General features: G+C 37.6%; 3 protein-coding genes across 3 annotated transcripts in view; 1 reads left to right on the top strand and 2 right to left on the bottom strand.

Annotated features, from left to right (window-relative positions):
* LOC136839497 (40-kDa huntingtin-associated protein-like) overlaps nt 1–16,619 on the top strand; it is a 97,311-nt gene that overhangs the window by 46,800 nt on the left and 33,892 nt on the right. The window lies entirely within an intron of this gene.
* On the bottom strand, nt 6,728–8,975 carry LOC136839775 (uncharacterized). Its single transcript, XM_067106110.1, has 5 exons — nt 8,855–8,975; nt 8,280–8,458; nt 7,772–7,825; nt 7,447–7,631; nt 6,728–7,325 (listed from the first exon to the last, which is right to left on the bottom strand). Exons 2-5 carry the CDS (start codon nt 8,441–8,443, stop codon nt 7,210–7,212), a joined length of 519 nt encoding a protein of 172 aa, XP_066962211.1. The 5' UTR covers nt 8,444–8,458; nt 8,855–8,975; the 3' UTR covers nt 6,728–7,209.
* On the bottom strand, nt 14,453–16,577 carry LOC136839777 (uncharacterized). The gene is made up of 5 exons (XM_067106111.1): nt 16,401–16,577; nt 15,856–16,034; nt 15,346–15,399; nt 15,027–15,206; nt 14,453–14,931 (listed from the first exon to the last, which is right to left on the bottom strand). Exons 2-5 carry the CDS (start codon nt 16,017–16,019, stop codon nt 14,715–14,717), a joined length of 615 nt encoding a protein of 204 aa, XP_066962212.1. The 5' UTR covers nt 16,020–16,034; nt 16,401–16,577; the 3' UTR covers nt 14,453–14,714.

Genomic DNA, 16,619 nt, shown 5'->3' on the forward strand with positions numbered 1-16,619 from the left:
CCAAATCAAGGAAACAAATGAAACAAAGCAAGCAGTGAAAGACCCTGGGGCTGACCTGAGGGTGGGCGAGACGTAAACGGCAGGGCAGAGGACCCTTTCGTTTTTGGGGGCCACTTCCGGAGCACTGCCAGGTTGCATGGAGACGACAATGGGAGGCCGGAAGACGGCTTGGATGATGCAAGGCAACGTTGCACAGAAGAGCCACGAGAGGACGTTCATGTCGCCTTAGGGATCCTGCAGTTATTATTATTATTATTATTATTATTATTATTATTATTATTATTATTATTATTATTAGCAAAGGACTTGGTAAGAACCAGAAGGACAAAAGGCTACTTCTTCCCCCTGGCTTTACCCCTCCAAGTAGAAAACGATATTGATATAGGCCTATACATATAGGTACTGATTTAGGCCTAAACATGTATATTGCTCTTATGCTCTTAAGTCTTTAGAATATCATTCATGTAGCCTGAGATATATCACAGTAGACAGAAGACGATTTCAGTATTAACACAAAATTAGCTCATTTCTGAGAATATTTTCAGTAATTTTTGCAATGATCTTGCATGAGAATGAATGAACCACTTGAGATTATAGTAAAATGTCAGCCAAAGAGAGATCTGACGTCCTTGCCTTACCTGAAGGGCGACTGGGCGAAGAAGACGTAGGGGAGAGGGGGTGAAAAAGCGACAGACGGAGGAAGTGAGACGCAGCAGAGTTTGTCGGAATGCGACAACTCTGTGGAAGAGGCGACAAATGCGACACTGCAGATTTCGGTGTTCGTTTTTATGGGTCGTCCGTCGAGTAAACCTGCGCAGTTAGGCCTTCCTTTCTAAACCCCTTTCCTCTTCTCCCTCACCCGCCTCCCCCTCCCGAACAAATTGAGGGCGTGATTACCGGTTATGATTGCAGAGACCATTGAAAGCCTAGGAATTTTAGGCGCCATCACACCCCCTCAAAAGGGCGAAGAACTGAGATCAGGTGATGCCGGTAATTCTCGTCAGGTTTGAATGAGCTGAGGAGGAAGATAATATTGAGGAATATGGGAGGAGAAGGAGGTCTCTTTGTTGAGGGTCTTGAATTCCTTTGTCAATAGGACTACTTTATCATTAGACGTTTTATATCCCTTTATCAATGAGGACTTCTTATATCCCATTAACATATATTCTTATATATATATTATTATAAGACGTATATATATGGACTATGTATTTATATTTTATCTGAAGATTCAGGATATAAGTAATTAGGACTTTCTGTTTTTATCATCAAACGATAATGATGTCCCTTTTTCATTGAAGAATTCTGAGGTACATTAATCATTTAATCTTGATTCTTTGTTAATGAAAATTGTGATGTTTTTATTGAAGAATTCTAACTTTGTCATTGAAGACGTTTTGAATCTCCCTTTTTATCGAAAAATTATTACATGACTTATCATGAATACTATCCCTGTATCATGAAAAATTCTGACATTTTTTTAAAACTTTTCTGATGTCCCTTTATCTTGTCGGAAGAATTCTCTGACTTTATCATCGGATTTTGATATCATTATCATTTAAATTTTCATGTCCCTTTTATTGTTTACTTTGTTAGATATTCTTTGTTCATCAATGAAGAATTCTGATGTGCCTTTATCATCAATGAATTCTGATGTCCCTTTATCATCGAAAAATTCTAATGTACCTTAATCACTGAAGAATTCTGATGTCCCTTTGTCATTGAAGAATTTTGATGTCCCTTTGTCATCGAAAATTCTGATGTCCCTTTATCATTGAAGAATTATGATGTCCCTTTATCAATAATAATGATGTCCCTTTATATATAATAATTCTGATATAATAATAATTATCATAATAATAATAATCTTTATTTGCTCAGGGCCATATATTGGACTAATGCAAATACAATATCACACAATTTAGATACCTTCTTTTGTTTTGGGTAAAAATAATTTTTAGTATCACACTTTATCTGGAAAGAATTCATTATAATGTCCTTTAGTAATTTATGGAGAATAATCGCAGAAAAAATTAAAAAATTTTATAGATTCAGACGATTTTTCAGCTGAAGACCTGGTGGTGTGATGTCCTTTAGGAATATTGAAAATTGCAAAACCCTTCAATGATATGTCCCTTTAATAAAAAAAAAAATTGATGTCAATTATAATTGAAGAAACGTATGAAATTTTAATCGAATAATTAATAATATTAATATCATATAATAGAGTTATAATGTCGTTAATAAATTCTGATGTCACTTCATACTTGCAAAAATAGAGAATAAGTCATTTAAAGGAACAGACGCCTCATGTCCCTTTATCAGTTTAGACATCATCTTGCCTCATTGCTTGATGCTTTTTTCTGTTTTCAGTCGGGTGAACTGGAATTCTTCGCCTGACAATGATTTTCAAATTATCCAGGCGGTTTTCTGAACATTTGCGTGGCGGAGTGATCAGCTGAAGAGGCGTTTCAGAATGTCCTTTGTGAACAATCAGTGAACGTTTGATGTCTCCTTTATACTGTCATCAAAGGGAACGCCCAATTCTCAAAAGCAGTACGAGCGGAAGAGCAGCAGTTTCGTTTATCGGTGAAGCCTTCAAACCTCCTTGCCATCATGTTCAGTTGGACATAGTTTACGACGCCTCTGTTCTATGTCTGCCGTAACTTTTAAGTTGTTCTGATGTCCCTTTGTCTTAGAAGAATTCTGATGTCCTTTATCATCGAAGTATTATGATGTCCCTTTTCCATCGAAGGATTCTGATTTCCCTTTATTGCTGAAGACTTGTGATGTCTCTTTATCATCGAAGAATTCTGATGTCCCTTTGTCGTTGAAGGTTTTCTGATTTATCATCGAAAAATTCTGACGTACCTTTATCATGAAAGAATTCTGGTGTCCCCTTATCATGGAAGAATTATGATGTCCCTATATCATTGAATGATTCTGATGTCCCTTTATCATGGAAGAATTCTGATGTCCCTTTTTTATTGAAAAATTCTGATGTCCATTTGTCACTGAAGAATTCTGATGTCCCTTTATCATCGGAAAATTCTGACATCCCTTTATCAAAGAAGAATTCTGATATATTTTATAATCAAAGAATTCTGGTATCCCTTTATCATATAAGAATTCTGACGCCCCCTTTTCATAGAATTCTGATTTCCCTTTGTCACTGAAGAATTCAGATGTTCTTTATCTTAAAAGAATTTTGATCTCCGTTTTTCATTGAAGAATTCTCTTGTTCCTTTATCATCGAAAAATGCTGGCGTCCCTTTATCATAGAAGAATTCTGATGTCTCTTCATCATCGAAGAATTCTGATGTCTTTTTATCATCTAAAGATTCTGATGTTCCTTTATCATCGAATGTATCATCAAAGAATTCTGATGTCCCTTTATCATCGAAGAATTCTGATGTTCCTTTATCATCAAAGAATTTGGATCTCCCTTTGTCATTGAAGAATTCTGGTGTCCCTTTATCATCGAAGAATTCTGATGTCCCTTTATCATCGAAGAATTCTGATGTCCCCTTAATATTTATTAATCCTGGTTGACTTTCAGGAATGGATTCCTTCACCCTTGTCGTAATTCGGTCAAGTCAAACAAAGATATGAGGAAGCAACTGAGGATGGACGATTTTAATGGAAGAAAATTTGAGGAAAAAAAGAATCATTGGCTTTGCTGCTTCATAATCAAAATGAGAAAGAAAATGCTTAAAAGTAAAAAAAAATAGAAGCTTCCGGACAACACTGTAAAAAGACCACACTGGCAAATTGAGGTGCCCTTACAAGGGCAAAGTTTCTGACCCGCAGGTGACTGGGTTTAATGTATGTTCTTGTAAGAGAAACGTGAAATTCCCACTGCATTGCCCCAGGCACCCATAATAGTGCTTCAATGATTGTTCGTGTCGTATACACTTTTTTGATGATCCACTTTTGGGTTGAACGGAAAACGAATAAGTGAATAGGAATAGCCTGCTTTATTGCTTTGCTTTTAACTTTTCATTATGCCGGCAGTTTATGGGAGAATAATTGTGAGGACTAAACATGAGAAATATTTATATGGAGACTCACACATGAAGGATGACAACAACCGAATGAAACGAATAACATGAAGAATCATGTTAATTAGCCTTGGTCTACAGGACTTCGATATTTTTCCAGGTGTGGGACTGCTGTGATGTCAGCAAGAGAGCCTGATGTTGGAGGTATTTAGCTTCGAGGCCTTCTTTTGTTTATATGAGACTGAGAACTTTGCAGTTGTCCTTTTGTCGTTGAGGACTTCTTGTACCCCTTTATTACCGAGGACTACCTATGTCCTTTTATAATCGAAGACTTAAAGTCATTCAGCCTTCAAGTGGGATGTTTAGACAAGAAGTTTCCGTAGAAGAGAGGGACCTTAGAGTTTGAGCCTGTTTCTGGGCCTCGGATAAGTTTCCATGAAATTCTGGATGAGTTTTATCTGATAAGACCTTCATGGGTATTTGACGACGCTCTGTTCAAACCTCCACAGACTCCTAAGATGATTGCCCTGTAGTCCCAAGTCCATGCATGACCCTCTTGCTCAACACGAACAACAAATCAGAGCATTATGAAACAATATATAGTGGGTTTGTTGAGATTCTCGTGTACGTTAAACTCAAAAGTATCTTAGTTTACTTTCCTGCCGGTAATAACATGCACTCGCTTCTATTAGAAGGCATGATAACGATGAATTCACACAGTTTTAATGATCATCTCGTCAATGGCCTTCTGAGAAATATATTTCGGTCTTTGCCCCGTTTCATTGGTGTTTCAGTAAAATGTTGATAACTTAACTGCCTTCAAGCTGAACTAACAGACATCAGATTCAGTTCAGGTGATATCTCCCACTCAGGGCCTGCCTTTTCCCACTCAACAGAAATTTAAGCGCTCTTCCGACTATTAAAATCCAGTTAATTTCCTTGCCCTCCTCTTTGTAGAGTGTGAATAGGAGGTGAAAACTCGCCCCAGCGACCTCTGTACCCTCTTTAGCTAACCTTTAACTTATTGTTGACTTGAAAAACACGGCCTTTGCAACCTCTGGAATCTTGGGAAGAGAATATCATTCTGGTCATTTTACAAAGAGTTTGAGAACAACATGTGAGTTAGCCATCCTCATGATATCACTGCAGATCGGTTGGCCATTTTGTGAAAAGGCCGTCCTGATGATTGTTTGGTATGAGAGCTGATGGTTTTTTAAGAACGTCATAATTGTGGTTATTTTTGTAAATAAGCTGGCCATTTGACAAACAGTATTGTTGTAATCATTTTGCAAATGGTTTGGTCATTCTGCAAAAGGCAATTCATGTGCTATTCTATTTGCAAAACATTTATTAATTTTAAAATATTTTGTTGATATTACAAATAGGTTCTTCAGTTTTCAAAATTGCGTAATTGAGTTCATTCCTGCCTTCCTTAGAATTGCTTGTGACCATACAGATATAAATTTACCGTGACTTTCTCATTGATATAAAGCAGCTAATATCACAAGCACAAAACTCAAAATAGGCTTTAGGAAAGTTTCTTAGCAGTGTGTCTAAACACCATAAGTGTCTCAAGTGGTACTGGCTGTTGGAAATCCTGGTTACCAGGACAGTAAGTTGTGATTATGCCTGAAATCTTATGCTAGAGCTTTATAAATGTTCAATGCTGATGTGCGAGTGGTTGTTTGTTATTCAAAAATAGTCGCTGACGGATTCTAAGTTATTGGAAAAACCATAGTTTTTCTCAAATATCTTTCAAACTAGATTAGATCGAAATTTACTTTGACACAGTGTGGAAAGTCTCATTTACTTTATTCTAGTGAGTGGAACAATTCCGCTATCTCATAGTCAGGAAAGAGGGGCTGAATAAAGGACGTTTCATAGTTTTTAATCACTGACAAAATGACAAGACGTTCAAAAAGGAAGATATACCATCTCGATCAAATAATTAGTTTGAAAGATATTTGAGAAAAGAAATAATGAAAAATGGCAACATGTAGCGTGGAACTTCTCGTAACGTTTGTTTTAATCAGAGAACAAGCTATAGACGTTCAAAGGAAGATATGCAGCCGAGTGAGATGTAGGAAATCACAAACATCATAAAGAAAAAATCACAATCAAAACAGAAATGATGAAGAAAACTACAAGGGAAAGGCAGACAATAGATCACTAGCAGCAACACCTAAGAACAGGACTTCAGAAGGAATATTATGTTTGAAGATAAAACGACAAAACGACGCTTGATAAAACTGGAGGTAAAGCAGCATGTCAAGAAACATTTGCATACGAAGAAGGATAAGACTTAACAGATAAAAGATCTTCAAGAGAAGAAGGGGCGAATTTCATGTCCAGAGACTCAAAACTACCCATATCCCTAAAAATGGTTCCTCTTTTGAAAGGCAGTTTTCCAAGCAGTGCCTGTATGGCAAAGAAGGTTCAAGAAATAAATAGGATAAATAAGAGCTTTATTTGCCTAAAATAAGATGGAAAAGATATTTGACCACCATACCAGAGACTTTATAGCGCGATGATTCCTTCTTAGGTCTATTAATGTTTCCAAACATCAGTAATCAATGGCAGTACATTTATTTCTCTTTCGTTTGAGCACGGATTTACAGTAGTAGTAAATAACCGTATGTTATGACCGCCAGACTATAAAAACACTTAGAAATTGTATTTTAAAACTTGGAAATTTAATCTTACTTGTCTATTAATACATCAAGAGATTCCTTGAGAACGTTTATTTGCCTGTTGAAAGATGAGACTTACACCACCGCACGAGAGACTCAGTAATTCCTAGATTCTTCTTCTTTTGAGTTTCATGTTTAGTCCGGAACACATTGCGTAGTACATGTATTCCTTGTATATTTACACTTTTTATATTTGCATTTACCCCTTTCTTTTGACCAACAGACTTATTTTAGTTAAATCGGTTCTACGGAGGATTCTTCTTTGAAATACACAAATTTGCAGACTCTACTGACGAGTAAGACATAAGAGATATTGAAAGCAGCCTCTCTCTCTCAAAAGACGTCTTGAGAATCGTGGATAGTAGAACCTGTGACTTCTTTATCATCGTAAGTGAGGTCTCGAGAAGACATCGTCGGTTAATGGCTTTCAGCTTGAGTTGGTGAAGGCTCGCCCTATTCAGAAGGTTGGGATTCCATCACGAAATCTCCAATGTCGTTGCCTTCGGAGCCTTGGCCTTTCAGGGTGGCCCTGGAGTAAGCATATAGATTTGTGTCTTCTTCTTCTTCGCAATCCGGGCAAGGAGTCTGGAGGTCGAGAGAACGACCAAAGCGGAGATTGTAGTTGCGTCTGAACCTGTTAGCAAAAAGAATGTTAAATAATTAGTAGTTTAGGAATCGAGATATATATTATATATATATATATATAAATCAATAAAACAATATATATATATATATATATTACAAAACAAAGATACGTTCTTGCGGTAGGTTCTTGCGGGGTTTGCTGCCAGGCCGCAGGACGCTTTTGACCTCAGCATCGAAGTCTTGTGTTTCGTCGTCTCGAAGACCGAAGCCGAATTGCAAGGGACCCCCGTTCAGGGAAACCTGTCCCCTAACTGGTAGGCGTTGCCCATTGTCGTCACACACAGCTGGGTCAAATCTGGAAGCATAAAGTAGCATGCGGTAATGTAAGATTCACAAGTCAGCTAGTACGTAGGCCTAATGAATGGTCATGAATAGGCCTAATGTGTTCATGGACAGGAGGCCTGAACGAGAAAGAACAGTCAGAGGAACCTTTACCTGAATCCTTCGTTTTCGATGCTTCTCTTGACGACATCGAGGCTGCGTCTGAACCTGAGGAAGTTGGGAGAAAAACGTGAGAAATTAAAAGGAAATTAATGACATGGGTTCGGGAAATTATTGTCAGTGACTTCATTTTTGTGGGAAACTTTCAATTGTATTAATACGAACCTTGGACGAGGTAGCTAGAGAAATTAGTGAATAACAAAGGAAATGAGAGAGAAACTCAAACAGTTAGGAGAATATAAGAAATATGTAAAATACTGACAAAAGAAAAAGACGCTTGCCATGTAGATAGTAAAAATCAGTTATTTAAAACGTTGACACTCGGAGATATGAAATATAAAATGAACGCTTCCATCTGGAATTAAATAAAACACTGAAATTCAAGTTAATAAAAAAAGTAGTTACAAGTCACCACTCGGATATGAAGCCGCAATTGCCTTTGAACATCGAAATAAGGTAAACAACCAAATCAAGGAAACAAATGAAACAAAGCAAGGCTGACCTGAAGGTGGGCGAGACGTAAACGACAGGGCAGAGGACTCTTTCTGTTTTGGGGGCCGCTTCCGGAGCCCCGCCAGGTTGCATGGAGACGACAATGGGAGGCCGGAAGACGGCTTGGATGATGCAAGGCAACGTTGCACAGAAGAGCCACGAGAGGACGTTCATGTCGCCTTAGTGATCCTGCAATTATTATTATTATTATTATTATTATTATTATTATTATTATTATTATTATTAGCAAAGGACCTGGTAAGAACCAGAAGGGCAAAAGGCTACTTCTTCCCCCTGGCTTTACCCGCTCCAAGTAGAAAACGATATTGATATAGGCCTAAACATATAGGTACTGATATAGGCCTAAACATGTATATTACTATTATGTTCTTAAGTCTTTAGAGTACCATTCATGTAGCCTGAGATATATCACAGTAGACAGAAGACGATTTCAGTATTAACACAAAATTAGCTCATTTCTGAGAATAGTTTCAGTATTTTTTTTTAATTATCTTGTATGAGAACCACTTGAGATTATAGTAAAATGTCAGTCAATCAAAGAGAGATCTGACGTCCTTGCCTTACCTGAAGGGCGACTGGGCTAAGACGACGTGGGGGGGAGGGGGTGAAAAGCGACAGACGGAGGAAGAGAGACGCAGCAGAGTTTGTCGGAATGCGACAACTCTGTGGAAGAGGCGACAATTGCAACACTGCAGATTTCGGTGTCGGTTTTTATGGGTCGTCCGTCGAGTAAACCTGCGCAGTTAGGCCTTCCTTTCTAAACCCCCTTCCCCTTTCCTCCCTCCCCTCTCTCTAAATTGAGAATGTGATTGTCCATGATTGCTGAGACCATTGAAAGCCGTTGGAATCCCTAGGCGGCATCACGCCCCCTCAAAAAAGGGCGAAGAACTGAGATCGGGATGCCGGTAATTCTCGTCAGGTTTTCAGGTTTGAATGAGATAACGAAGATAACATCGAGTGATACGAGGAAGAGAAGTAGGAGGGGAGTTGAGGGTCGTGAAGGACCTAATTAGCTTCCCTTGTGGAAATCATGTTTGAGTTATTATATATATATTATATATATATATATATATATATATATATATATATATATATATATATATATATATATATATATATATATATATATATATATATATACTGTATATATATACAGTATATATATGTGTATATATATACATATGTATGTATGTATATATGTATAATATATATATGTATAATTGTGATCGAAAATAATGAGTAAAAAAGCCACAATAATGTAATTGATAAACTGTATTAAAAAAATACAGTTTATCAATTACATTATTGTTTTTTTTCATGTATATAATATATTTATATATATATATATATATATATATATATATATATATATATATATATATATATATATATATATATTATATATTGTTTTGGTGCCATAGAAAACTTTGCAGTTGTCTCTTTGTCATCGTGAACTTGAATTCCTTTGTCACCGAGGACTACTTTATCATTGAGGACTTTTATATCCCATTAACACTGAAGACTTCTGTTGTCCCTTGATTGTGGAAGACTTACTTTGTAATTTTATCTGAAGATTCAGTCCCTTTATCACTGAGGACTTTCTCTGTCACTTTATCATCAAATAATAAATATGTCCCTTTATCAATGAAGAATTTTGATCTCCCTTTGTTTTTAAAGAATCCTGATGTCCCTTTGTCATTTCAGAATTCTGATGTCCCTTTTTCATTGAAGAATTCTGATGTCCGTTTATTATAGAAGACTTATGATGTCCCTTTATCACCGAAGAATTCTGATGTCCCTTTATCATAGAAAAATTCTGATGTCCCCTTATCATCGAAGAATTCCGATGTTCCTTTTATCACTCAAAGACTTTTGCTGACCCTTTATCACAAAAGAATTCTGGTTTCCCTTTGTCATTTAACAATTCTGATGCCCCTTATTATTGAAGAATTGTGATGTCCCTTTATTATTAAAGAATTCTGATGTCCCTTTATCATAAAAAATGCTATCGTCCCTTTATCACTGAAGAATTCTGATGTCCCTTTATCATCAAATAATTTTTATCTCGCTTTGTCATTCGGGAATTCTGATGACCCTTTATCATTGAAGAATTCTGATGTCCCTTTATCATGAAAGAATTCCTGTGTCCCTTTATCATGGAATAATTCTGATGTCCCTTTATCATGGAAGAATTCCGGTGTCCCTTAATTATTGAAGAATTCTGATGCCCCTTTATCCTTGAAGAATTTTGATATCCCTTTGTCACTGAAGAATTCTAGTGTCCTTTTATCATATAAGAATTCTGATGTCCCTTTATCATAAAAAATGTGATATCCCTTTCTCATCAAAGGATTCTGACATTCCTTTATTGTCGAATACTTCTGATATCTTTTTATCATCGAAGAATTCTCATGTCCCTTTGTCGTTGAAGATTTCTGATGTTCCTTTATCATCGAAAAATTTTGACTTCGCCTGTATTATCGAAGAATTCAGATGTCCTTTTATTATAGAGGAATTCTGATATCCATTTATCATTGAACGGTTCGGATGTCCCTTTATCATCTAAGAATTATGTATCTTTAGTATCGAACAATTCTGATGTCCCTAATGTCATTGAAGAATTCTGATGTCCCTTTATCATTGGAGAATTCTGACGTCTCTTTATCATTGAAGAATTCTGATATCCCTTTATCCTCGAAGAATTCTGGTGTCCCTTTATCATCAAAGAATTCTGATATACCTTTATCATCGAAGAATTCAAGTGTCCCTCTATCATAGAGGAAATTTGATGTCCCTTTTTCGTTGAAGGGTGTCCCTTTGTCACTGAAAAATTGTTATGTCCCTTTATCATCGAAGAATTCTGGTGTCCCTTTATCATGGAAGAAATTTGATGTCCCTTTATCGTTGAAGGGTGTCTCTTCGTCACTGAAGAATTCTGATGTCCTTTTATCATAAAAGAATTTTCATCTCCCTTTCTCACTGAAGAATTCTGATATCCCTGTATCATCGAAAAATTCTGGGGTCCCTTTATCATCGAAGAAATCTGATGTCTCGTTATCTTCAAAGAATTCTAATGTCTCTTTATCATCGAAGAATTCTGATGTCCCTTTATCATCAAAGAATTTGGATCTCTCTTTGTCATTAAAGAATTCTGATTTCCTTTTGCCATCGTAAAATTCTGGGGTGTCTTTGTCATCGAAGAATTCAGATCTCCCTTTATCATCGAAGAATTCTGATATTCCCTTAATACTGATTAATCCTGGTTCAATTTCATAAATGGATTCGTTCACCCTTTTCTTAATTCGGTTAAAGTCAAATACAGATGTGAACAAGCAACTGAGGATGGACGATTTTAATGGAAGAAATTCGAGGAAAAACAGAATCATTAGATTTGCTTTTTCATAGTGAAAAAGAGAAAGAAAAGGCTTAAAATTAAAAATGGAAGCTTACGTACAACACTGAAAAAAGACCACACAGGCAAACTGAGGTTCCGTTACAAGGGCAAAGTTTCAGACTAGCAGATGACTGAGTTTAATGTATGTTCTTGTAAGAGAAACATGAAATTCCCCCTGCATTGCCCTAGGCACCTTTAGTAGTGCTTGAATGATCGTTCTTGTTATATACACTTTTTGATGATCCACTCTTGGGGTCAACGGAAAACAAGTATGTGAATAGGAGTATTCTGCTTTATTGCCTTGCTTTTTTCTTCTCATTATGCTCGCAGTTTATAGAAGAATAATTATGGGGATTAAACACGAGAAACATTTACATGGAAACTGAAACATGAAGATGACAACCGAATGAAACGAGTTACATGAAGAATCATATTAATTAGCCTTGGTCTACAGGTCTTCGATATTTTTCTAGGCATGGAACTGCTGTAATGCAGGCAAGACAGCTAGATGTGACTGAGAACTTTGCAGTTGCCCCTTTGTCTTTGAGCAATTCTTGCATCCCTTTTATAACTAAAGACTTAAAGTCATTCAGCCTTCAAGTGGGTTGTTTAGACAAGATGTTTCCGTAGAAGAGAGGGACCTCAGAGTTGAAGCCTGCACCTGGCCTTTGGATAAAGTTTCCATGAAGTTCTGGATGAGTTTTATCTGATAAGGGCTGAATGGGGAATTGTCGACGCTCTGTTGAAACCTCCACAGACTGTCAAAATAATTGCCTTGTAGTCCCAAGTCCGCGCATGACCCTCTTGCTCAATACGTACCACAATTACTTTCCTACCGGTAATAATATGCAATCGCTTCTATTAGAAAGCATGAGGATGAATTCACACACATTTGATGATGATAATCGAATCTACGGCCCTCTGAGAAATATACTTCGATCTTTGCCCCATTCCAGAGGTGTTTCAATTAGGTGTTGATATACTTAACTGCCGTCAGGCTCAACTGACAGACATCAGATTCAGTTCAGGTGATATCTCCCACTCAGGGCCTGCTTATTCTCACTCACCATAGAAATTTCAGTGCTCTTCCGACTAGTAAACTCCAAATAATTTCCTTGACCTCCACTTTGTAGAGTGTAAATAGTAAGCAAAAACTCGCCCCAGCGACCTCCGTACCGTCACTGGTTAACCTTCAACTTATTTTTGACTTGAAAAACACGGCCTTTTCAACCTTAGGAATCTTGCAAAGAGAATATTGTTCTGGTCATTTTACAAAGAGTTTGAGAACAATATGTGAGGTAGTTATCCTCATGATATTACTGCAGATAGGTTGGCCATCTTGTGAAAAGGCCGTCCTCCTGATTGTTTGGTATGAGAGCTCATAGTTTTTAAGAACGCCATAATTGTGGTTGTTTTTTTTTATTAAGCTGGCCACTTGACGAACAGTATTGTTGTCATCATTTTGCAAATGGCAATGCATGTGCTATTCTATCTGCAAAACTTTTAGTAATTTTGTTAAAATATTTTCTTGATATTACAAATAGGCTCTTCAGTTTTCAAAATAGCATAATTGAGTTCATGCCTGCCTTCCTTAGAGTTGCTTGTAACCCTAAAGGTTATAACTTTACCATGACTTTCTCACTGATTCAGAGCAGCTAATATCACAAGCAAAAACTCAAACTAGGCTGAGCGAAGGTTCTTAGCAGTGTGTCTAAACACCACAACTCCTGCGTCAAGTGGTACTGGCTGTTGGAAAGCCTAGTTACCAGGACAGTTGTGATAACACCTGAAATCTTCTGGTAGAACATTATAAATGTTCAATGCCGAGTAGCAAGTGGTTGTTTGGTATTCAAAAATAGTCGCTGACGGATTCTAAGTTATTGGAAACCTTCTAGATGAGACCGTTTGTGTGGAAAGTCTCTTACTGTATTCTAGCGTGGAACTTCTCGTCTTGTAAGCGTTTCTGTTTTAATCACTGACAAAATGAAGCTACAGACGTTCAAAGGAAGATATGTAACTGGGTGAGATGTAGGGAGAATAACGAAAGCAGACATGTATAACAGGAGAACAAACAGACACAAATCACAATCAGAACAGAAATGATGAAGAAAACTACAAGGGAAAGGCAGACAATAGATCACTAGCAGGAGTACCTAAGAACAGGACTTCAGAGGGAATATTATGTTTGAAGATGAAACGACAAGACAACGCTTGATAAAACTGGAAGTAAAGCAGCATGTCAAGAAACATTTGCATACGAAGAAGGATAAGACCTAACAGACAAAAGACCCTCAAGAGAAGAAAAGGCGAATTTCATGTCCAGAGACTCACAGCTACTCACTTCCCTAAAAATGGTTCATCTTTTGAAAGGCAGTTTTCCTAGTAGTGCCTGTATGGCAAAGAAGGTTCAAAAAATAAATACGGTAAATGAGAGTTTTATATATTGTAAGATGAAAAAAATATTTAACCACCATACGAGAGGCTTTATAGCGCAATGATTACTTCTTAGGTCTATTAATGTTTCCAAACATCAGCAATCAGTGACAGCACATTTACTCTTTTTCTTTTGAGCACGGATTTACAGTAATAGTAAATAGCCGTATATTATGACCACCAGACTATAAAAAACTTAGAAACTGGATCTTAAAACTTGGAAATTTGATCATAAGAATGTGTATTTGCCTGTTAAAGATGAGACTTATACCGCCGTACGAGTGAGTCCGTAATTCCTAGATTTTTCTTCTTTTAGGTTTCATAATAATTCCGGATTACATTGCTTAGTATATGTATTCCTTGCTTATTTACACATTTTAAATTCGTAACTACCGCTTTCTTTTGACCAACGGGTTTATTTTAGTTAAATGGGTTTTACGGAGGAATCTTCTTTGAAATACACGAAGTTGCAGACTCTACCGACGAGTAAGACATCTTGAAAGCAGCCTCTCTCTCAAAAGATGTCTTGAGAATCGTGGATAGTAGAACCTGTGACTTCTTTATCATCGTAGTGCGGTCTCGAGAAGATGTCGTTGGTTAATGGCTGCCAGCATGAGATGGAGAAGGCTCGCCCTTTTCAGAAGGTTGGGATTCCATTACGAAATCTCCAATGTCGTTGCCTTCGGAATCTTGGCCTTTCGTGGTGGCCCTGGAATAAGCGTATAAATTTTTGTCTTCTTCTTCTTCGCAGTCAGAGCAAGGAGTCTGGAGATCGAGAGAACGACCAAAGCGGAGATTGTAGTTGCGTCTGAACCTGTTAGCAAGTAGAATGTAAAATAATTAGTGGGTTAGGAATCGAGAATATATTGTATATACAAATCAGTAAACACAAAGATATATAAGAATTACTTTCGTAGGTTCTTGCGGGGTTTGCTGCCAGGCCGCAGGAGGCTTTTGACCTCAGCATCCAAGTCTTGTGTTTCGTCGTCTCGAAGACCGAAGCCGAATTGCAAGGGACCCCCGTTCAGGGAAACCTGTCCCCTAACTGGTAGGCGTTGCCCAATGTCATCACACACAGCTGGGTCAAATCTGGAAGCATAAAGTAGCATGCGGTAATGTAAGATTCACAAGTCAGCTAGTACGTAGGCCTAATAAATGGTCATGAAAGGCCTAATGTGTTCATGGACAGGAGGCCTGAACGAGAAAGAACAGTCAGAGGAACCTTTACCTGAATCCTTCGTTTTCGATGCTTCTCCTGACGACATCGAGGCTGCGTCTGAACCTGAGGAAATTGGGAGAAAAATATGAGAAATTAATAGGAAATTAATCACGAGGGTATCGGGAAATTATTGTCAGTGACTTCATTTTCGTGGGAAACTTTCAGTTGTATTAATACGAACCCCAGACCAGGTAACTAGAGAAATTATTGAATAACAATGAAAAAAGAGAGAAACTCGAACAGTTAATAGAGTATATATAGAAAAATATGAAAAATACGAACACAAGAAAAAACACGCTTGCGATGTAATTAGTGACACTCGGAGATATGAAATAAAAATGTGAACGCTTCCAACTGGAATTAAGCAAAACACTGAAATTCAAGTTTATAAAAAAGAGTAGTTACAAGTCACTACTCTGATATGATGCCACAATTGCCTTTGAACATCGAAATAAGGTAAACAACAAATTTAATGGAAGAAATAAAATAAAGCAAGCAGTGAAAGACTCTGGGGCTTACCTGAGGGTGGGCGAGACGTAAACGACAGGGCAGAGGACCCTTTCGGTTTTGGGGGCCACTTCCTGGGCGCCGCCAGGTTGCATGGAGACGACAATGGGAGGCCGGAAGACGGCTTGGATGATGCAAGGCAACGTTGCACAGAAGAGCCACAAGAGGACGTTCATGTCGCCTTAGTGATCCTGCAATTATTATTATTATTATTATTATTATTATTATTATTATTATTAGCAAAGGACTTAGTAAGAACCAAAGGGACAAAAGGCTACTCCTTCCACCTGGCTTTACCCTCTCCAAGTAGAAAACGATATTGATATAGGCCTATAGATATAGGTAATGTTTTAGGCCTAACCATGTGTATTGCTATTATGCTCGTAAGTCTGTGGAATATCATTCATGTAGCCTGAGATATATCACAGTAGACAGAAGACGATTTCAGTATTCTGAGAATACTTTCATTATATTTTAAAATTATATTCTATGATAACCACTTGATAGTTTAGTAAAATGTCAGTCAATCATAGAGAGATCTGACGTCCTTGCCTTACCTGAAGGGCTACCGGGCGAAGAAGACGTAGGGGAGAGGGGGTGAAAAAGCGACAGACGGAGGAAGAGAGACGCGGCAGAGTTTGTCGGAGTGCGACAACTCTGTGGAAGAGGCGACAAATGCGACACTGCAGGTTTCGGTGTCGGTTTTTATGGGTCGTCCGTCGAGCAAACCTGCGCAGTTAGGCCTTCCTTTCTAAACCCCCCTTCCCTTTTCTTCC

The sequence above is a fragment of the Macrobrachium rosenbergii genome, chromosome 6 (genome assembly GCF_040412425.1).
Source record: "Macrobrachium rosenbergii isolate ZJJX-2024 chromosome 6, ASM4041242v1, whole genome shotgun sequence".
Taxonomy (NCBI): domain Eukaryota; kingdom Metazoa; phylum Arthropoda; class Malacostraca; order Decapoda; family Palaemonidae; genus Macrobrachium; species Macrobrachium rosenbergii.